This window comes from Cavia porcellus, unplaced genomic scaffold (assembly GCF_034190915.1).
Source record: "Cavia porcellus strain 051 isolate PalLab524CR breed Dunkin Hartley unplaced genomic scaffold, mCavPor4.1 scaffold_2, whole genome shotgun sequence".
NCBI classification, from domain to species: domain Eukaryota; kingdom Metazoa; phylum Chordata; class Mammalia; order Rodentia; family Caviidae; genus Cavia; species Cavia porcellus.
Window position 1 is genome coordinate 76218602 of NW_026947485.1, and position 23273 is coordinate 76241874.

At 41.7% G+C, this 23273-nt stretch overlaps 1 protein-coding gene across 2 annotated transcripts in view; it reads right to left on the reverse strand.

The window, feature by feature from the left end:
- Positions 1–23273, reverse strand: part of Fbxw4 (F-box and WD repeat domain containing 4) — a 79965-nt gene that overhangs the window by 54993 nt on the left and 1699 nt on the right. Inside the window, exons 2-4 of one of the 2 annotated variants that reach the window (XM_013158392.2) lie at positions 6689–6784; positions 3507–3692; positions 2978–3110 (exon numbers count right to left, since the gene is read on the reverse strand). In XM_013158392.2, coding sequence (XP_013013846.2) covers positions 2978–3110; positions 3507–3692; positions 6689–6784 — 415 coding nt within the window. The remainder of the gene's footprint in view (positions 1–2977; positions 3111–3506; positions 3693–6688; positions 6785–23273) is intronic. The other variant, XM_063244352.1, reaches the window with a different exon arrangement.

Consider the following 23273-nt stretch of genomic DNA (forward strand, 5'->3'; position numbering starts at 1 on the left):
ACATACTCCAGCAGCACGAGTGTCCTTGAACCGGAGATGCAATAACTGACACAGTGTGGTGGGTAGACCTTTACCTTCGGGGTCTAACTCCTAACAGACCTACCTTGGCAAATAAATGTGCAGTGGCAATGGACATTAACATAGCCCTTTTCAAAAAATGATTAGGGAAAGCAAGACCCTTAAAACGACCAAAGCTCTAAACTCAGAATTCTAAAGCTGAGCACCCATGCTAAGAAAATATTCCTAAAACAAAGAAAAACCTAAATAGCAAAATATTCCCTGTAGTTGCTGCAAAAACACAGAAGGGCTTTGGGAGCCAACCAATCTGGACCATCATTTATCGTCTCTGATCTTAGGGATGCTTCATAATTTGACAAGAAATGGCCTCAACTGCCTGTCATTTGATTGGCTTGGGAGCTGTAAAGAGGCTTAGGAAAGCACACTCCTGGGAGTGTCTGGCTACCCAGGGCGACCTGGGAACTGTCCTCACCCTTCCTCCCCGGCACTGTTCCTGGGCTCTGCTTCCCAACTCCACCGTGCCTCTCTGCCATGGTGTCCCCTCCTTAGCATCAGCTGAGCAACTTCGGAACCCCCTGAAGCCATGAGTCAAATTAAACCTCCCCCTTTTTATTTATTTATTTATTTGTCTACCCACTGTGTAGTTCAAGCTGGCCTTGAACTCACTATGTAGCCCTGACTGGCCTCAAACTTGTGGTAATTTTCTTGCCTCAGCCTTCCAAATGGTGGGATTATAGCCAAGTGCCACAATGCTCCAGCATCTCTTCTCTTTCAAGAGTTGTGGGTGTCAGGTATCGTGTTTCAGCCACAGAAAGACTAATACAGTACCCCAGAGCCAGGCCAATCCTGACAAAGTCCAGAGAAGCCATACAAAGCAAGGCACAGTAAACCTGAAACTGGGATTGGGCAGAAGGAAAGGAAGAGGGATATTGCTGGAAAAGGGCCTGGCTCAGAAGTTTTGCAAAGAGAATGTTTTGCTCCCTTCATCACATAAAATGAACATCTCTTTCCTAAAAGACAGTACATTTTTGTGAAACTTCCAAAAACATAGGTCATAGAAGTTTATGTCTATAACATTACTTGTAAGACCTGCTGTAGGCTTAGGTATATTAGAAGTCCACAGAAACAGCTGTAGAATTGATGGCACTGTAAAGAATGTTAAGTCAGTTATAAAAGACAAATTGTGTGGAAATGGGCCAAGAAATAGACACGTGGACAATAGCAGAGAGGGAGGAGACCTGGGCCACATCAGGAACACCAGAAAGGATGAGCCCGCAGAAGGTCCCAGAGAGCTGCAGAACACCGCCCAGGAGGTGAGGAGAACTGAGCAGGGAATTCTGTCAAAATCTGAAGGAAATCCTCAAAGGAAAAGGGTGGGCTGTAGCACAACTTTTAGAAGTAGAGAGTATATATTTTAAATATTTTTTAAAAGCCACGCTATTAAATAGAGCTGAATTAAATGTATGAAATAAATCTAATACCCCACGAAAAGTTGCTATCATTCTTCAATTAGAAGCAGTCTGCGCCCTCAAATTGCTACATGTGGTTAAAAGCTTATACTGTAAGAGATGTCAGAACACAGAGAATAAGACAGAAGAAAAAGCTGTCACTAAAAAGGAGGAACCAGGAGGTGCCAGAAGTCATGACAGGAAGATGCCATCCTGAGATGGGAATATGAAGGTCACATATGCCACAAAAAGTTTCCATAAAAACTTCCTTTTAGGGCCGGGGATTTAGCTCGGCGGTATAAGCACCTGCCTAGCAAACACGAGCTCATGAGTTTGATCCCCGATACCAAAATATAAAATTTCCTTTTGAGCAGAAGGGCAAGTTATAGCCATTATCTTTGCAAGGACTGCCATAACGGCAGTACCCAATCAGAAACCTGAGGTACTGCAGAGGAGACAGAGAAGCAAATAATAGGAAACTCAGTTTCCATGTTGGTCCAGAACACTTGCAGGTGAGTTTCTGGCTTCCTGTGCTAGTGTGCATTCCCTGACTCAGTATAAAATCTAAGACAAAAAGCAGCAAAGTCAGAAGCTTTCATAAACAGAAGGGAACCTAATTAGTCCTTTTTACATAAATTAGCAATAGGAAAGAGTAATCAGAGTATACGGAGCCAGAAAAGTTCTTGATAGACTGTAATTTCCCCCTGCTGAGCCCTTGCCCTGTATTTTTAGGAGTCCAACAAGCGATTTGCTGCTTTTAATGCTATGGGACCTCTAGATGCTAGCAAGGAGATAAGTGAAACACTGCTGGGCCTCCTGTACACCAACCCAACTATCAGCCAAGTTCCTACAGCAGCCCCAAAGGACCAAGCTTACGTCCTAGTGGGGGCTGATGGATGTGGGCATGGAGAGCTTTTTCTGTCCCACACGTAGATGAGCCGAGTCCATAAAGCAAGAGTCACACTGTTTATCACCCTCATTCTCTTGTGCCTTAGTGGGCATCTACAGGCCTGGCAATGTGGCAGTGATGCCACCATTACCACTTTTCTCCCTCATTTCCACTACTCACTGATTGCATCACTTTCCAAAGAAGCAGTAAAAACACGTTTTAATTATCAGCCTAATTGCTTATAAACAAGGTGGTGAAAATTAACCTCCCTACACAGACAGCAAGCAAAAGAAGGGAGATTTTAAAATAAAATATTGGGGTCAGAACTCAAACCACAAATTTGAGGAAACATCCCTGGCCCTCTGTTTTTGAGTTCACGCCACATTTCAAGTGAGTGGCAAGCTTCCCGGCTACTGTCTACACCTTTCCCAGCCCAGCTGGCAGGGACACAGCCTGGCAGGGCAAGCTGCATGCCACAGGCACATAAGTGAGCTCTGTGTTGTGTCATTTCTCCACTGCCCCCACCCAGTGTTCTCAGCCAATCCTGGGATGCAAGGCCTACTTCACCTCTCCCACCCACAGACAGAGGGAACAGCAGTATATAAGGGGGAGACCATCTCACCTTGGCTGTCCTGTCCCTGGAGCCACTCACAATGATGCTCCCTTTGCAGTCCACACAGTTCACTTCCTGCTCATGAGCTGAGAACTTGACAGCAAAGGTGCTGTGAATCTTATGAACACCAATCTTCCCATCTCTAGGAGAGAAGTAAGGAGCCCACCCCCCCCAAGAGCCAATTACTCTCTGTAGGAAGAAAACCCCACATTTGTAAAGCATTAGACAAGTGCAGAGCTTCTGGATACCTTTACTTCATCAGCACACTTAGCACCGAACAGAGCTGAGAGAAAACAAACTTCTCACTGGAGAGCATCACAATCAGCTTCATTCTGCACTAAAGGTACTTGCTGTAATCCTTCTTCAGCTAACCTTATGAATGGCTCTAACTAACTCTGTTTTAAACAGAAAGATTAATTTTTAAAAATACCATTCCTTCTTCTAGTCTCCATCCTCATCCTTGGGGACTGAGACAGCAAAGTCAAAGGCAGACATGAGGCTCCCAAAGAGTATAGGAGAAGCATCCTCCAGCACTTACCCTCCTGCGCTGACAATATGTGAGTTGGCCAACACGAAGTGACAAACATCCTCATCATGCCCGGCAAAGACTCCCAGGGGCCGATGGTTCAGGCTGGCACCATCTGGGCGAAACTGGTAGGCCAGGATGAAATTAGCCTGGGATATGTAGAGAGAATTATCCTCTAGTTGCATCCAAGGCATCTGACTGCAGAGATGGAAAAGAAAATGTAAGACTTGACTGCAATCTTTAAAAAGGCTGACCAATCCCCAGTTAGCAAGGCTAACCTGCGAAGCTCCAGTCTACACTGCAATCCCTGCCTTCCAAGTTGCCTACTTTCAGTTTCCCTCAGGAAGCCAGCAAGACTGAGCTTTGTGGTGATATAATCTTCAAACTTTCTAAAAGAGAATTGAAATTGTAAGACTAACTAAATATGGCCTTTAATTGGAGAATGTTTAATATTTGAATTACTGGCTACCTTTACTTCTCAAATGTAGGCAGAATTTACAAAGTTAAATGGTTGACAGCCAGGAATCATGGCACATGCCTGTAATTCCAGTATTCTGAAGCAGGAGGATGGCAGGTTCGAGCCCAGCAAGGACAGGTCAGCAACTTAGTGTGACACCATCTCAAAATAAAACTTTTTAAATTTCAAAGTGCCAGAATGTAGCTTAGTGGAAAGGCCTTCAACTTAATCCCTAGTACTAGAATGAAGAAAAATATTAAATAGTTTAGGAGTAGAGAGGATCAAAGGAAATCTTCTCGTCAAGCGAAATAACATTCTCTCAATCTTCAAACCCAGTGAGGTAACTTTCTTTTGTTCCACATCCTTAGACACCAATCAGTCAGAATCTACTGGGAAATAGTAATGGAGAAAAGAGAAGAGTGTGTCCTGGGAAGCCCCATTTCTTTGTCCTACTAGAGCAAAAGGACCATTTGTAAGTAAAGAAATAAGGTCCTTTAGGAAGGGATGCTAACATACTGACTGGATGTCTAGATTGGCCCAGAGATATCCATGTATCTGTACTGGAAGGTAAGTTAACAATGGAAAAACAGCTCCAGAGCAGCCTGCTATAGCTCACAGCTGCAAAGAAAGCCAGCTGCCACAGCAATTGATAAGAGAAAGCCACAGATGGTTAAAGATTTCCTCTGCAGCCTGCAGGAGAAAGAAGGGTTGGAAGCCACAGGCTGCTCCCATGGCACAGACGTGAGCCTTCAAAAGAAAGAAGACCCTGCAGGAGACAACTCTCTCCAGTGGACTGTAAGCCCCCTTTTCAACACAGAAAACACCTGTTTTATGCTCCCATGGGGCTCTGGAGCTACCAGGTCCCAAGACAAGCAGAGGAACAGCTGACTCATGGCCCAGTACCCATTGCCAAGCCTTTCTGAGCAAACTAGGCTGTGTTTCTGCCCAAGCTCCTTCAAACAAGCATCATGGGAACTTGGAAAAGTTCTGCAAACTGACTTGACGGACCATTAAATGTAGTTTGGACTTGGTAGTAACTGACTTTCTGCCCATGAGACCTTTTGGAGTGTGTGCATGTGTGGCAGGGACATGTACAATGTGTACAGATGCTTACATCTGCACTCACTATGTACACTCCTCTTCAACATTCTGCACGTAAGTATGTGGCATACTCAAACTGGTAGCAAATAGGCATTGGCATTCGGGTGTTCAGAACCATCTGGTAAACAGCCATTTGCCTACACAAGACACAAACCAGGTTCATACCAGGTGAACAGTGGAGACTCCCAGAGCAGCCCGGTGACTGTTCTATGTGTTTATTTGCCAAACTGCTTGAAACTGGCCCAAAAAGACATTAAGGACAAAAGCTTGATACAGAAATGAACTCTACTCTCTGGTATTAAAAAGCCAAGTGGGAAGTGAGGATAAAGTCCTTCATCATAAAATCCTATCCTGTTTCCCCATGGTTTCTTTGCCATCTCCACCACCCCACAATTCACAGCGGCTGATGCTAGTGAAACCATGGACCCTGGACGCAAGCAAGAGAGAAAGGCTCGGCAGACCCGGCTCAGCAGATGCCTCCAGCCTCCACACGAGGATGTGTTCCTCCTGGAGTGGGGAATCCATAAAGTTTTCTGTCCACTGCAACCAACCAGTGAGCAGCACATTTTAGATGGGGAGCCAAATGACACCCATGAAATACTTTAGCATTGATGAAGCATATAATCTGTGGCACGAGCAGTATCACAGCCATTGTCTTCATCACTCCTCTCATCACTAGGACAAAATACCCAATACCTATAGCTAAAAGGAGCAGAGGCTTATTTTGGCTCACATCTCAGTCCACAGTCAGCTGCTTCCACTGCAGTATGACACAGCAGAGGGGTACGGCAGAGTAAAAGCTGCTCACTCGTGGGGCCAGGAAGCAGGACTCAAAGGAAGAGCCAAGAAGGCAGAAGGACCCTGCCAGGCCACACCCTGGGGCCCCCTCTTCCAGCCAGAACCCCACCCTGCCATGAACGGCCACAATCTAGTCACCTCCCAAACACAACAGGCTCTGGGGCCATCTAAATTTTAATACCCATCATCTTAATTTTCTAGCACTTTGTCCATGTTCTAACCCTGTAACACAGATATTCAACTGCTTAAATCCTATTTTCCCTTTTAACAAAGTAGAGGCAATGGCTGTGGCAATGTAGCGCAGTGACAGAGTGCTCACTTGGCGAGCGTGTGCAGGACCCTGTCTCGAGCTCACCATGCACACACACAAAGAGAGAGCTGAGGAAATCAAGTGGATCTAAAGAAAAATAATTATAAACCTACATTGGAACACTGGTTTCATTTACCTCTTTTGAGGGATTAGCACAGTTTACCTATCACTGGTGTAAATTATAAGTTTTTATTTTCTTCTTTAAGAACTCTTTTTCAAATTTTTATAATAAACTTTATCTGTTTTGTCTCTTTTTTTTTGGAAATAGGGTCTAGCTAGATAGTTTAGGCTAATTCTGAACTCACGGTGTAGCTCAGGCTGGCCTCGAACTGGCAGTGACCCCCTTGCTACAGCCCGAGTACTGTGATCTCAGCCGTGCACCACACTTGGCTTAATAAACTTCTTTCTATCATAAACACAAAGAATTTATTAAAGTACATTTCTTATAACTCTTTTTTTAAAATGCAAAACCAAATTGTCCCTCGGATTTTCTGTCCCAGAGCTTTGAAAGAGTCAGTCTCTGCTCACCTGCAACGCCACTTCAGCAGAATCCCCTCTCGGCAGCGCCCCAGCCTCCAGTTCTGAGACACCTTCACCCGCTCCTTCACCGGGACACTGTTCATCCTATGTCCAAAAGAACAAAAAATCCAGTCACTATAACTCATTACCAACAAGAAAAAAATGCCATGGGTTCGGTAACTCAGAGCTAGAAACACCTAGGATATAACCAGACATAGGTGAAAGGATTAGGAGGCAAGCAGGCTAACTCTCCTCTCTCCACACCTGGGTAGGTAGGAAACCAAGGAGAAAAGCTTGTCCTTTAAACCACTAAATGTCTATACTGATGCCAAAGCAATGTAATAGAAAACAGACCATTAATAGTTTGGGAAACTCTGAATGTCCATACATGAAAAAAATGAACCCTGGCCCTACACCTCATACCAAATAGGAAAAGTACCTCAAAACAGATAAGCCTAAACATGAAATCTAAAACTAGAAAGATATTAGAAGAAAAGAGATAAAAGCATCTCTCTGCCTAGGGGGTTAGGCAAAGTTTTCTTAGGACACAGAAAGCAGTAACACAAAAGAAAAGTACAATAAATCAGACTTAATCAGAATTTAAAACGTAGGCTCACCAAAATGAATACACAAACCATACACTGGAAGCAAGTGATATATATATATCTGGTGAAGCATGTATATCCAAGATGAAGAAACCTTCTATTTAAGTATTTTCTAAAGACCAATAAGGAATTTTTCTACTTCGGTTGTGGGAAAGCAAATGGTACAGTCATTTTGGAGAAAAGTCTGGCATTCCGTTATAAATCTAAACACACACCTACTCTATGACGACCCTGGCAACATAAAGCATATATCTACAAAGAGACTTCCGTTAAGAATGTTCAGAGAAACTTCAGTCACAACAGCCAAAAGCTGTAAACATCTCCAGCACCCATCAACAGAAGCATGGATATATGCACAGTGATAAATTCACACAATGGATAACACTCAACAATAAAAAGAAGTAACAGTAATACCAATCAATCTCAAAAACATCTCACTGAATTTTAAAAAAGCTTACACAGAAGAGTTCATACTGTGTGATTTCATTCACACAAGAAAGGTTAACTAACCTATGATCTAAAAATCAGAATATCAATTATCACCAGAGTGGGAAGAGAACTGATAGGGCAGGCACAGGCAGGAACTTTCTGCCTTTACATTCAGAATCTACATCTTGAAGAGTTTGGGTTGCACAGAACATATGTACCAGTTAAAAATGTATTAAATACAGGCATGACAGTATACACCTGCAATCCCCAGCACTGGGAGGCTGAGCCAGAAGAATCTACACAAGTTCAAGGCCAGCCTGAGCTACATAGTAAATTCAAGGCCAGTCTCAACTACATAGTGAGACTTCATCTTAAAAAAAAAAAGTATTAACTTATCTACTTAAAATGTGATCATTTTGCCAGATACAGTGACACGCACCTGTAATCCCAGCACTCTAGGAAGCTGAAGCAGGAGGATCATAAATTGGATCGTAAGTTTGAGCCCAATCTGGACAGGTTAGTAATAGTCTACCTCAAAATTTGAAAAGAAATTTAAAATCAGTAAGTTGTAGCTTAGTACAAAGACCTTGGGTACAATCACCAGTACCAAAAAAAAAAAAAAAAAAAAAAAAAAAGCATTTTACCCAAATGTAAATTCCCTATAAACTTTTATTCTCTATAAATTTTTCTTTAAAAACATAATACACTTTAATCAGTGACAGGCAAGCATGTTGAAATAGTTAGGGTTAAAGTATACTGGGGCTGATATTTATAACTTACTTTGAAAAGTACAGTTAAGCAAAGAATTCTAGAACCTAGGGGGTGAATATAAGAATGTTCACTGCAAAATGCATTCAATTTTCTTTTTAACTTTTTGACTTAAAACAATGCTGGCTAGGGATATAAACAGCATTCCTTGAGAAAGACAACAGCCACAAGAGTGAAGCCTGTGCATCAGCAGTGAGATGGCACCATTTGGGCTTGGCTATGTAGGGAGAAGAGTCCAGAGCCTCTCAAGAGTGCACCTTTGGACAGAGTTTTGAAATCATGGACAAGAATTTGAAAATTCCATTCCCAGGCTGCCATAACTCCCCTCTGTCTTCTTGCCTTGCTCTGCTGGATAATACGAGGTACAGTGTTTGAGATAAAAAATGGTAACTGCAATGTCAGACTACAAATTCTCTACCTCAGGAGAGGGAGATTTCTCCCAGCCTCTACTTATACTATCGCACTCACCACCCTTTAGTAAAGCTGGGATTCCTGTTTTCAAGATTCTAGTGGAGGCTCGTTTGCAAGTGGGCTACAAAGTGAGCCCAAGGCAGCCTGAACTGCATAGTGAGAACCTGTCTCAAAAAGACCACAAAAAAAAAAAAAAAAAGAAAGAAAGAAAGAAAGAAATAAAAAAGAAAAAAATATTCCAAGGAAGGGCTGGGGATTTAGCTCAGAGGTATAGTGCCTGCATGATAAGTGTGAGGTGCTGAGTTCAATTCTTGGTACAAAAAAAAATTATAATGAACACACAGTTAGAAAGAATGATTTTTGGCAGGCAGAAGGATACCCAATCCATTCTGGCCTTATTTTATTTGCATTGAATAATTATTTTTGGTTACTAAAATAATGAATGCACAGGGTAAGAAAATACATAGTACAGAATGTTAATGATACAAAAGTCAACTCTCCCTCCTCCTTTCTAGAGGCGTGTGTTTGTGTGTGTGTGTGTGTGTGTGTGTGTGTGTGTGTGTGTGTATTACTGTTATGTGTATCCCCTAATCCCCTCCCCTTTGCAGTACTGGGAATTGACCCCAGGTCCTTTACACTGAGCTACAATCCCAGCATTTTATTTTTTATTTTGAGACAGGGTTTCACTATGTCACTAAATTGCCCAGGCTGAGCTACAGCTTGTAATCCTTCTGCATCAGCCTCCCAGAGTCCTCGGATTGCAGGCATGGGTCACCACATCTGGCTTCTCCGTTTAATTAAAAAAAAAATAGCATACTATTCCACTCACTGCTTTCTTCATTTAACCATATATGCTGAGAATCACTCCAATAAATTTGGATCATCTCACTCTCTTTAATACTTGTATAGAATTCCACTGTGACTCTACTATATTTGATATAATTTCTTTACCAGTCATCTACTTATTGGTATTTTGTGCTGTTTCCAGACTTTTGCCATTATAAACAATGCCAGAATAAGTGCCTTTATTTACATGCAATAAATAGAAATGGTATTGAACCGGTGGAAACAGTACATCTGTGATTTGGTAAGTATGGCACTGACAGATCATCAGGAAGATGATAAACCAGATTTCACTTCACCCTGCCTATTTCAGTGTTTATTTCTAAATACCTTTGATTTTTCTTTCTTTTTTTTTTTAAAAAACACTTTTTAAAGTTTGGGATAACTTTAGATTTTAAAACACAGTAGTCACAATTGTACAGAGAGAGAGAGTTCTTATATACTCTTTGAGTTTCCCCTAGATTTGGAATCATCTTTGATTTAGTTTGATTGAGTGATTGATTGGAAACAGGATCTTACTACACAGCCCAGGCTGTCCTTAAACACACAATCTCCTCACCTCAATTTCCAGTGCTGAGGTCATAGGTGTGCACCACCATGCTCTGCCTGTCTCTGATTTTTAAAAAAGGAAGACAGAATTACCCAAACTGATATGAATTTAATTTGTAATAAGCCAAGTAAAATTTTAAAGAAAAAAAGTCACTACTTAATTACTGCATATTTCTGACTTCGCTAGAAGGACTAAAAAATTGGAGAAAGAATATACATGCTAAGAAAAATATTAGAAAGATAGTTAATTCAGATAGCCAACTTTGGATGTCTTAGTCTTCTTTGTGCTTTTATGTATTTCCTAATTTTCCACAGTATAATATTAAAAAGAAAAATATTTCTTAAAATAATAGGTGTCGAGGAATGTAGCTCAGTGATAAACACAGGTTTGCCATCTATCTGGGGCCCTACGTTCAATTCCCAGCACCAAATACCCACAATGATAATAATAATAACAACAATAAAACATTGATAAAATGAGTATCAATAATGTAAAAAAACCTAATTTTTTTCCTAAGCTTGGTTATTTACTACAGGTAGCACACTCAACTGCCACAATCTTTAAGAAAGGAATCCTAAGACAAAAGTCATTAAATGATAGCTCCCAACCTTTGATTCCCACTTTAGGTACTACTTCACAAAGAAATAATTCAAAAGGAAAAAATATATACATATATATAGAGTTTTGTGGGTTTTCCCCCCCTGGGGCATGGTCTCGCTATGTAGTTCAAGCTACCTTCGAATTCACAATCTTCCTGTCTCAACTTCTTGAATACTAGAATTATAGGCATCACCAAGATTAGTCCAAAAAAAGTACTTTTACAAAAATATTTATAGCTGAAGCTATATATTAGCTAAAATCTGGAAACAGCCTTAATACCTGTCTACAAAGAAGAGCAGTATACTAATGTAATTAAATATATTGCCATGAGAAATGATAAATGTGAAGGAAGACACTGCAAAACATTTTGCAAAGAACCACCATATAGCAAGTCATGGTAATTTTTTAAAAATTAAGTCAAATTTATAAAAGGAAAATGAGGAACACTAAAAATTCTGTTTCCACAGTAACAAGTCATGAGATGAAATGAATAGTACTTTAGGATGTGAGCAATTTTCTTAAAAAAATACATCACATAGCTATTGACATGTCTACTTTCCTTTAACTAAACAGATTAAATAGTTACAGAAAAGCACAGCAGGGCCAGGCATGGTGGTGCATATCATTATAGCACTCAGGAGGCTGAGGCTGGATGAGGTAAAGACCAACCTGGGCTCCATAGTGAGCTCATGGCCTGCCCGAGCTACATAGGAAGACCCTGTCTCAAAATCACAAAATGAAAAACAAAAACAGAATCCCCCTCCACCAAAAGAGAAAGGTGTGGCAGACAGACTCAGGAACCTGGAATCCGTATTCTAGTTGTATGCTTCACACCTCTAGGTAACTAACCTCTCTAACTGCCCGTTTCTTCACTTATGAAATGAGAATAGCATCTCACACAATTGTGCTGTTTTAAAGATGACAGGCCAGGCATGTTGGTACACACCTGTAATCCCAGCTACTAAGAAAGCTGGGACAAGAGGGTCACAAATTTGAGGCCAGCACGGGCAACTTAGAAAGACCTTGCTTTAGACTTTAAAAAAAAATTTTTTTTTAAAGGTGCAAGGATATAGTTGTTTTGAAGAGTATTTGCATAGGATGTGAGAGGCCCTGGGTCTAGAAAAACAAATACAAGTACCGCAAGTAATACAACACACTACAAAAAGGTTGTTTTTACATAAATAAAACAGGGCCGGGGATTTAACTCAGCAGCATAAGCGCCTGCCTTGCAAGCATGTGGTTTTGAGTTCGATCCCCAATACAAAAAAAAAAAAAAAAAAAAAAAAAAGAAAGAGAAAGAAAGCAAAACAAATAAAACATAGGTGCTGGGAACCCTGCCTATCTATCCACATGCAGAAGACGGAATCTAAACTTTGATCTCTCACTATGTACTAAACGAAAATCAAAGTAGATCTGACATCTGCATGTTAAAATAGAAACAATCTGCTGGAAGATATAACAGGTAAAACTCTTGAAGACACAGACACAGGCAAGGACTTTCTAAACTGAACGAGAAACAACCTCATAAATCAACAAATGGGATATCAAACTAAAACCTTCTGCACAGCAAAGGAAACAAACAACAGAGTGAAGACAGCCTATGGAATAAAAAACCATTTTTGCCACTGTTTCTCAAACGTGGACTGATATCTAGAATATACAAAGAACTAAAAAAAAGTACCTCCCCAAATAAAAGACCCAATAAAAAAATGGGCAACTGAAATCAACAGGTATTCGCATAAGTACAAACCATCAATAGATATACGGAAAAATGTTCAGCCTCTCTGGTAATTAGAGAAATGAAAATTAAAACAATGCTGACACCAGGTGTGGTGTCACACACTGTAATTCCAGCATTCAGGAAGCTGAGGCAGGAGGATCACACCAAGTTCAAGACCAGCCTGGCCCACATGTAAGTTCAAGGCCAGCTTTAACTATATATGTCTTAAAAACAAAAATGAACAAGAAAACCCCGCTAAGATTCTATCTTATTTAGAAAGAAAGGCTATAAGAAATCAAATGATAACAAACGGTGATGATCAGAACAAGCATCCTGTATGTGTGTCAAAAGATGGATAAAGACAATGTGGTATTTATATACAATGGAATACTACTTCACCATAAAGTACAAACCTGAGCCATTTGTAGGAAGATGGATGCACCCTGAGAACATAATGTTAAGTGATATAGACACTCGAGCTTAAATATTTGGGTTGGTTTTTTTGTTTTTTTTTTTTTTTTTTTGGTACCAGGGATCAAACTCACGAGCTCACGCTCATCAGGCAGGTGCTTACACCACTCAGCGAAATCCCCCGCCCCTTGAGCTTAAATATTGCATGGTTTCTCTTATATGAGAAACTTAAGATATAGAGTAAAATAAAAGTTAGATAACAGGAAGTAGGGAGATATATCTTTTGCAAATGGGAAAGGGACCAAGAGATGAAAGGGGAGCCGAGAAAGAGGATGAAAAACAGGAATTACGATGTGTTGTGTACATGCACCAACTCCCAAAAGGGAGTATGACCATTATTACCACACACACACGTGTACTAACACACACTAAAAATGAGAAAACACATGTGGAGTTAATGCTGTGAATGGTGCCATCACTAGAGCTAAGTGAATAACCACTCATTTTTCTCAAATTACTTAGAACTTCTGGAACTTGCTCCCCTAGTACCAATTTCATCTTCTAGGCTGAACAATTAGGACCAGACACACACAGGCACCGGGATTTTGTTGTTTCTACCGTGCCAGGGCCCTTGCACACACAAGGCAATCACACAGCCCAGACTGCGTACACACAGACACAGCTGAACTCTTGCACTGAGCTGTCCTGTGTGGTAAATGTGGCCCTCATTTCCACCCGCACACCAGATGGAAGAAGAAGTGAAGACAGGAGAGTTAGGGTGGACCTAAAGACCTGACCTCTAACTGAGAAAAAATGGACGACCCTGCTCCCTCGAACTGCAAATCCTGCCTAGTAATGAAGAGTGATTGTGTCTAGTTACACCTTTCCTCTCAAGCTATGTCTAAATTAAGAGGTGACAGTAATACAAAAAGTGGGGTATTCTAGATCATAGCAGAAAGAAACAAAAGGGAAAGAGCGAACATGTTTCCTGAAGAAGGGTAAGGACATTTCTTTTTCCCCACTCACTTAACTGGTGACACTTCATTAAGGGTCACAGCACTCCCCTGTGGCCTGATCACAGCTGATCACAGTGGCAGGAAACTTTCAAAGTTGAACTTTAGAAGCTGCTACCAAACAGCAGGTGCAGGCACCCTCTCCCAAGGTGAATGTCACTGGGCTGCGGTGCCTCAAATCAAACTCTGACTTAAGTTATTCCACCGGGCTTTGACTCCAGAAAGGTATCACTTTGTTAAAAGCATCTTAGCTATTTTGGCCCTTGTCTGGTCATCTTTGAGGGTCGCTTCCCCTACATGGCAGCCAAACTGTATGTATATTTTTACTGGCTTCAGCACATGAAAAATCAGTAGCTTTTTTTAAAAATCTGCTTTCCTGAAAACAAGTATCTCCCTGAGGACCCACCACTATCCAGTTAACAGCAGTCAGCAGCACCAGCAGTGGGAGGAAAGCACCCACAAGGCCAGCAGCCAGGGCTCCTTGGCAGCCCACGGACACACGACCTCCCCCGTGTCAGCCTGCATCCCCTCCTCCCCGTCACTGATGTAAAGTGAGGGTGCTCCCTTTCAAAACAAATGGTTCGGCCCTGTATACAAATTCCCCATGGCTGTTTAAGCACAGAGAAACCTCTAACCTGGCCTATGGGCCTGACTGAGCCGAGGTTTTCCCAGCCCTGCTTCTCTTGCCTCAGGCTCATTTTTCCACTTGGCTCCCTCCCTCTCCGCTTCCCAGCACTCAGTCACCATTGGAGTCTGACTGCATTCCTGGGACCATAGCCCTCTTTTAAACAAAAACAATACAACATGCACCCTTGGTCAGCTATCTGGTCCCTCGGACCCCTGACAAGTAAGTCCAAGGGAACAGAAATCAATCTAGACAGTTGTGTTAGGGCGTCCTTTCATCTCCCCTCTCCTCATCACAACCCAAACCAAAAGCAAATAAATCAACCTGATCTGAAGAATTACAGTTGGGGCAAAGGGGAAGAAATATGAGTATCAAAAAAAAAAAAAAAAAAGAAAGAAATATGAGTATATCTGAGAGTACTACAGAATCTCTTAGATCAGAAAACTCCCAGAACGCGGGATTACTGAAGCCAGGCCCCCTTGATGTCACAGATGCTGCCTAGTCATATGACTGGTACAGCAGCCACACACCTCACCACCTGCTGACCTGCAAGCAGGGAAAGTGCACAGGTGCAACACCAGATCCCGTCACAGGGTGCAGCACCACGCAGAGTGATGCCCGGGAGTTTGGGGTTTTAATTTAACATGTTTTAATTTCTTGATTTCTTTTATCTTCTTCCTCTCCAGAAAGCAGATTTATTGCACGTGCCCACCAGCTCTCCCAACACTAAAGGGTTAGTTTTAGAACACACTACTTCAGCAGTGCAAGAGCAGAAACTCCTAACCCGTCATTTATATTTGCTTTAACCTCCGCAGCAGAGGTCTAAAGTCAAGGTACCCCAAACATCAATGAAAAATCATTAAACTGTTACACTGCTAACCCCTATGCCAAGGAGCAGGAAACACAGTGAAGTAAGATAGTAGGGAACACACCAGCATGAGGACAGGAGGACACAGGGCTGAAAGGACTGGGCTACAGCTCCCCTGGCTAGTCCCAAATGCCAACCCACTTAACCCACCAAACTTACACTCCATGTTCCTAACTATGCAACCAGACATCAGCCAAACCTCTTTTCTACATTCAACCTTATACCACACCTTTCCCTACAGGACCAGCGCCAATCTACCCCATCCCTGAAAATGCTTGCTTCTCTCTTCTATGGACTGCAAATTCAGCCATTCTCCAAGATGGGCTGACATCTCTGCTTCCTGACTTCTCCAGATATTCCCCTGAATCCTTTCACTGAAGCTACCATAAACCTAGGCATTGCTGGCATTTCATGGATAAACATCTTCTTTGTTCAATTAGTCATAAATTTCACAAGATCAAGTCCTAAGTTTTTGAGTGTTTCTAAAAGTGGCTCTCAGCACCCTGCAGACCAATGTTTGAGAGCCCCAGATACATGTGCCATCAGACTTTAAATGATCTATAGGCCACAATCCCATGCCACAATCAATATTGAGATTTCTGGCAGATACTAAGACACACTGTGACAATTTGCTGCAAATATGAGAAAGACTGCATATTCAGGAGAACATTTTGAACTTTTTCTCAAAGGATATAAAAGAACAAGGTCAGGCCACTAAACAGTTCTATTCAAACACCAAAATACCCAAGGATGAGCAAGCAAATAAACATAAATAATCACAGGCAGCGCTTTCAATTTTATGAAACACTTTTCCTCTCTAGGCAGTAAATTGCCCATGGTAGGTTCAGACTTAAGAACCTCTTGCCTCAGCCTCCCAGAATGCTGGGATTACAGGCATCTACTACCATGCCAACCCAAAGCTTGCTTAAACAAAAAGACTCTCACCTTTAATCCTTTAATGTACTATCAAATTCTAATATCATATAAAACTATGCCTCAGACCCAAGATATAAGAACCACAGTCCTAGCAGAATAGATATTTTGATAGCTATTGCTTAAACAAGAACTGCTTAAGAGTTCTCAAAAGTATGGTTCTTTGACAACTCACACTTCCAACAGTATCTGCAGCTTCAAAGACTCTTTCTAAAAATGTACACTATACTATAATGCATCTTTAAGAATTCAGCAAAGCCTCCAAACTGTTATGCTACAGAGACTCAAGGAAAAAACTAAGCAGGTAAGTTTCGGAAGGCATCTGCTCACCAAAGCAGTCCAGGGCAGTTTTAGAAGCACAGGGCAAAACCCTGGTTCTCTCTGTGTGTGGGAGTTTAGACTTGAAGAGTTGGGCTATACTCATACCCATTTCCTCCTGCCATTGGCTAGGTTCTGTAATTTGCAAGCCATCTGACTTGTGTGTGTGTTCCGCAAGACGTGAAGAGTTCTGCAGCAGGGGAAAAATTGTGACAGCCAAGACACTTGGGATGACTCCTCAGCGCCGTTAACTTACCATGGGCACTGTGATCCCTAAGAGAGGGGCGGTGGCACACAGCATTCTTCACACTCACTGGCCTACAGAATTAACTCTTCAAGAATTACACAACATCCCAAAAGGCCGGGCTAGCACTTTGTGAGAAGAAACCAGTTCAGGAAAGATGTCGCTATTGTTCTATGAACAGGCTCCCCTTCTGAGCCATGAATTAAGCACCAGCAGGCTCAGAGGCAGACTTTGTTCTCTTACCTTCAAAACGACTTTTCCCTGGACTCCCCAGCTGGAAAGTGAGGAATAATTACACTGCTCTGCTTCCCAGGGTTGCTTTTATTGTTTTTAATACTGAAACTGAGTTTCCTATTAATCACCAAAACAGGTTCTAAACCCAGTGGCCAGACTTCAAAATCCCTGGTGTCCTCCCAGCCTGGATGAAGGGACGGAGAGAACACGAACCAGATGCCACCCAGTCGGTTTTCTCATCTCCAGTTTCCAGGTCCCTATGATAGTCAAAGTATAGCCAAAACAAGGGTCACAGATGTCGTCCTCGCAGCCACCAACTCTGAAGGATGTTGAGTGCACTCTGAGTGCACAGCACCCAGGTCCAAATCCTGACTCACCCTTTCTTTTTTTTAATATGAACTTTCTAAAGGAAAACTGAAAGAAATACCAGGTCAAGGCAGGAACTCCAGGTAGGAAAGAAAAAGAAGTATTCAGAGCCTTTTCTCTAAAGAGAGGGACTCATTACAGCTAGCGAGCAGGGGAAATATCATTCCTTTCAGTGGTGCAGCTTTCCAGGAAAAGAATCTCAGTGTATTTACTATAAAACAATTTAATTTCCCTGTCCCATCACCTGCCACCCCATCCCCATCCCCCCCCAAAAAACCCACAGATTGTGGATTTCCTCTCATTCTTGGCAAAGTTACCAGAAGAAATTTAATACCCCCTTTGGACTGCTCCCAACAGCTGCTGGAAGAAGAGGGGGAAGCTGGGGTATCCCTCCAAAGCTGCCTCTAAAAATGACCATTCCCCCTTCCAAACCACATAGCCAGCGAGCATTAAGACTTCTCTTTATCACCTTCTCAAAGCAGGGAGAGACCACAAAAACAAGGGTCCCAGTCCATCTATTCCTCTCAGTTTGACGCAAGCTGAAGTTTAGGTACAGTAAGCCGTTGCTCTATTTCTTGCCTAGTACATACTTCTAGAATCAACCCGCTAATTCAAAGGGCTAGCAAATTTTTGTTTGCTTAGGTTTGTTTGTTTGGAGACAAGGTCTTGGTGTATAATCTAGGCTGGCCTTGAACTCACTGCAATCCTCCTACCTCTGACTCCTGAGTGCTGGGATCAGTGGCTATTGGCTTGTTTATTCTACCAATCTCCAAATAAAACTTATCAAACTCTTGTTGTTTAATTTCCTGTCCACGCCCCCCCCCCCAACCCAACACCACCTACTTTTGCATACACAAATCCCTTTCAGGTCAAGAGACCTGAGAAAAATCTAGGAATAAATTCTCAGTGTCTCCATAGTACTCCAGCCCTCATCCATTGTCCAGTACTATCCTATACTAACAATGTAGCCTTTAGCTCTGTCTAGCAAAGCCCACCATGGGGCCACAGAGAGATCCAGCAAGCCTTCAGCCCTCAGCTGAGAGACCACCAACAGAGAAGTTCATGAGTGTCAGCTGGGGGCAGAGGCAGTATCTCTTTTTGCCAGAGGGAAAGTGGACAGAATCCCAGCATCTTTTCCCAAAGGTGACGCCTGGGGTTGAGTAAAGACCGTGAAAACTGTACAAAAGCCAGGGGAGAAAATATAATGCAAGGAATGATTTGGAATCAGGAGCAGGAGAAGGCGGAGGCATGAACTGGCTGACCCCAAATGTCTTTTCCATCTCTTACTCCTATGATTCTTTGACCTCCAATTTTGTGCTGTGGACAAGGAATGGAAAGTCAACAGACATGGTGATGTTTTGAAAGAGCCTGGCAGTCTGCTCTTGTCATTTAGGAGCCTTTCGATGTATTTTTTAAGGTGTCTCTAAGCCCTATCTTCATTTCACAGTTGTCACCTTTCTCAGCAATTTGAGCGCATGTCAAATACCAAAAAAAGAAGAACAAAAAGAAAGAATGTGCTGGCAATTAATTGTGGGCAAAAGAGGGGCAGGCAGAGGGCCCAATGGGTGGCCCAGACTTCAGGGAGGGCAATGTGGACAGTTTGGAGAGAATGAAGAAGTGACTCAAAGCTGAAACAAGGCATCTAACCCTCTAATGAGAGGTCAATTCTTTCTCCAGACAGTCTCATATTCAGCTTTAGATACGATTCCAGTAGCAGGATTTGTACACATACTCTTTGGGGTGAGGGAGGCCTTGCTAAGTAGCTCAGGTTGGCCCCAAATTCACAATCCTCCTGCCTCAGCCTCCCAAGTGCTGGTATTACAGGTTATGTGCCATCAACCCTGACTCACACGCACACTCTTAATTAGCACAATCATCTTACTCCTCTTGATCACAACTGGAGTTCCATCTGAATCCTGTTCAACTTTCAGTAAGACTTCAGAATAAAAGTATTTTCCTCAAAAGAAAACCAAATCTTTGTATTCTCAAACTCTTCTGTTGGTTGATACCTCTGAGAAATGTTTGTGAGGAATCAGTTTCTACAGATGGGAGGAGGTAGTAACGTAAGTTTTCACTAAAAATTCAAAACCCAGTTTTCTATTTATCTTTCCTCATCCTAATTTTCAAAATTTATTGAACCTGGCATCAAAAAGAGTATACCTGGATTTCTCCTCATTGCATGCCAGGCATCAGGACCAGAGAGTAAGCCAGTGCCAAGTCAGCCCAGAATTAAGGCGTCTCACCAAAATTACTCTTTTCTATGTCCAACTCAGTAATTTTGAAAAGAAATAAAGAAATATGTAAACTTACTCAGTAACCTCACTGCCAGCTGGATTTCAGCAGCTCAGGCACAATCTTTACCTAAGGTAATATTCTAAAAACAAAAACTGAAAGCATGGAGTAATGAAATACTTTCAGAGACATCTTCCCAGAAGAAATTCCTGAAGGCTCTGGGTTCTGCCTTGAGAATCAGGAACTTCATCCGCAACCACTTAACTTGGATAAGCCTGGGAAAGCCACGGCAGCTCCCGCACTCCTGCAAGACTCCTGCAGTCTTGGAGGAGACCTTCCACTCCTCCAGCATGCACTGAAGGCAGGACTTCTCTAGAACGCTTCCCGTTTCTGCAGGTGTATTCTTTGTTTTGAGCCTGTAAATTGAACCGTATTTTTATTAACTCGCAGAGCCATTAAAAATAAGAGCTTTCCAAAACAACTGAAGAGAATATATCCACGGATAAAAGTTTTCAATAAACTAGGCCATGTAAATGCCTCTCCTTCCTAGCTACTACAGAAAAGGGAAGCAGAAAACCTAAGCTACTCTGAGTTGCTATTTTCTAAAGATCACAGGTTGGGTCTTAAATGTAACCAGTCAGCAATGTCCTCTCCACTCAGGAAAGGAAACTTAACGCTTTCTGAGAGAGAGAGAGAGAGACAGAGAGAGACAGAGAGAGACAGTGCTCTTAGGTGCAATCATTTTAAAACAAACAAACACATTCCGCTTATCTGTGTCTATCTCACCACTCTGGATGTTAATCATCACTGAAATGGATACCCTGGCCTGGCCTCAAAGAGCTCCAAGGCCACAGCCACAGGAGCCAGCATGCTTGCCACGGCAGTCACCTCAGCAGCTCACTCTCCAAGCACCCATTGTTAATTCCAGGAGAATCTAATACAGGCAAAAGCAAGGGTGCACCCACATGCTGCTCACAGGTTGTTTAACATGAAATTTCCATTTAAAAATACAGTAAGTAGCACTTGATTAGGGAGAGCAAAGAAGCCTTCTTTACATAGGAATAGCAAAAATATTTTTAAGTTTGTGTATTTTTTTCTTTTTCTGCTCGTTAATTTTCAGCATCAGAATGTGCAGAGAGCATGCCTGCTCTTTCCCATCACCCACTACACCCCGGCACACAGCCTGCACAGAACATCAAGCAGGCTGTACTCCACTGTTTTAGTCCTGCACGTGGATCTAAGTTAGCTTTCCCCTACTCTTTAGGGAAAACTTTCAAACACTGCTGCAGGAAACACTATCTTGATTTTTATCATTTTATCCAAGTTATTTCTATTCCCTCTAGGCTTCATAAATCCTTCAAACTGATTTTTCATCAGATGACTGACTCAAACTATCTTTGTGTCCCTTTAAAAAAAACTCAGGGTACCTATTAGTGTTCACTGTTTGGGCAAGAGGCCTAAAGGGAAGCAAATTATTTGCTGGTGGTTTTAAAGTGGCCTAAATGCCTTCAAGCACAAGTATAAAACCATTAACAAATCACAAGGAACCAAAGCAGTTCATCTTACTCAACAAAGCTATGATCAGTTAGGAAGAACCTAACTGAATGGGGCTTGCCCCAGACCGGAAGGTCAGTAAACCTTAGCAGCTTATGTTTCCAAGAATCAGAAGACTCTTACGCAGCAAGCGCAGGCCCTAAGCCTATAGGTCCTGCTGTCATGCTCATGAAAACATTCAGGACATGTGAAAGAAACCACCCTCTGTAAGTGCGTGCATGCGTATGCGTGTGTGTGTATGTGTGTTCTCCCTCCTGTGTGTATGCAGAAACCATCACCACTCTTGCCATATACAACCTGACTTGAGAAGCCAAGCAATTTAAAAGTTCTCTTTTATGACAATCTGTTGAATGCCTACAGCTGAACACTGTACCAGCCAGCATCCTACAGTTGGGTCTCACTTTACTATACAATGTCATTCTTTATATATAATAAAGCTCACGAGCCAGTGAGGTTATGTGACTTCTAACAAAATCAAGTTTTGTGCTGCACTTATAAAAATGTATCCCACTTATTCAGTCTGCAGTGAACAGCAAAGCCTGAGCAGCCACCCCACACTGTCCAAACAGCCACACTCCTGCAGTACTTTGGGCTAGGGTCCATACACTCAGAGAACTGGGGTGCACAGCCTCTGTTTTCAGGGATAAAAAAATACACCACCTCTCTCAGTAGTGCAGTATCTGCAGCTGTCCAGAGCAGACCACACTGGTAAACACTCGCTCCACCTGCTCTAACTTGTATAACTTGCCCCTCAACGCAGAAAAGCGAGCAGTGATCCTGTTTTGTCAAGTACTATGACAAAACTACTTCTGGAAGGCAGGTGATATCTCACATGAAAACAGTAAAAAACCAACACATACATGCCCAATAAATAGTAAAGTCATAATATTGTTTGGCAGTCTCAAAGCACTTCACTATAAACTTATTTTCACTTTGCTGTTATTATTTCCACTATGAGAGTGTAGACGCATTCCCACTACCTCTCTTTCAGAACAGTTAAAGAAAAAAAAATTCATCCACCCAAAAATCCATCCATTCAATCCCCATAAGGAGCAAAAGAAAGCCATACTTTGCCTTGATTCAGTTGGGTTTGAGTCATTCTAATCAACTTCTCTTACAAGTCAACTGATAATATTCTGTGAAAGCGTGATTCTCGTAAGAAAAGTAAAGAAAAAAATACTATTTTTGCAGATAACAAGATTGTATCCCCCATGCCAATCCTAAGAAATCATCACCAAAAAAATCACACCAGAAAAAGTTATGCAAAATAATCAGTTTCAAAATTTACAAAAGATTACAGTAATCCTGTAAATCAGTCATACTCTGCTGGAAAACACAAAGATTGCATTTGCAATAAAAACAAAATGCACAAGATATTTAGAAATCACAAGAATAAATTCAGCAACATATTTAGCAACTACAGAAATAGATTCAGCAACCACAGAAATCTCTGAAAAGGTACACTTTTTGTGAGAAACTGAGTAGACATGGGCACACACACATACCCAACAAAGATACAGTAATCTAACCCTAACACATACCAGACTGTATTAAAAAGCAACAACTTTTAAAATAGTATGAAAATGGAAATATATCAATAGAACAAAATGGACAATGTAGACATAGACCAAACACACATACGTAACATACTTATGAGTATGTATGTATAACCTTCATACATGCAAAGTTAGCTTCCCGAATCAAGAGAATAAAAACTACTTCACAAAAGGTATACTAATAACTAAGCAACCACTGGGGAAACACGGTTAACTGAATTCACTTTTTGCACCAAAACAAGTATTAATGAGACTATTAACTATTTTTAAAAATCAAGTTGTAAGAAAACCAGAAGGAAATCTAAGAGATTTAT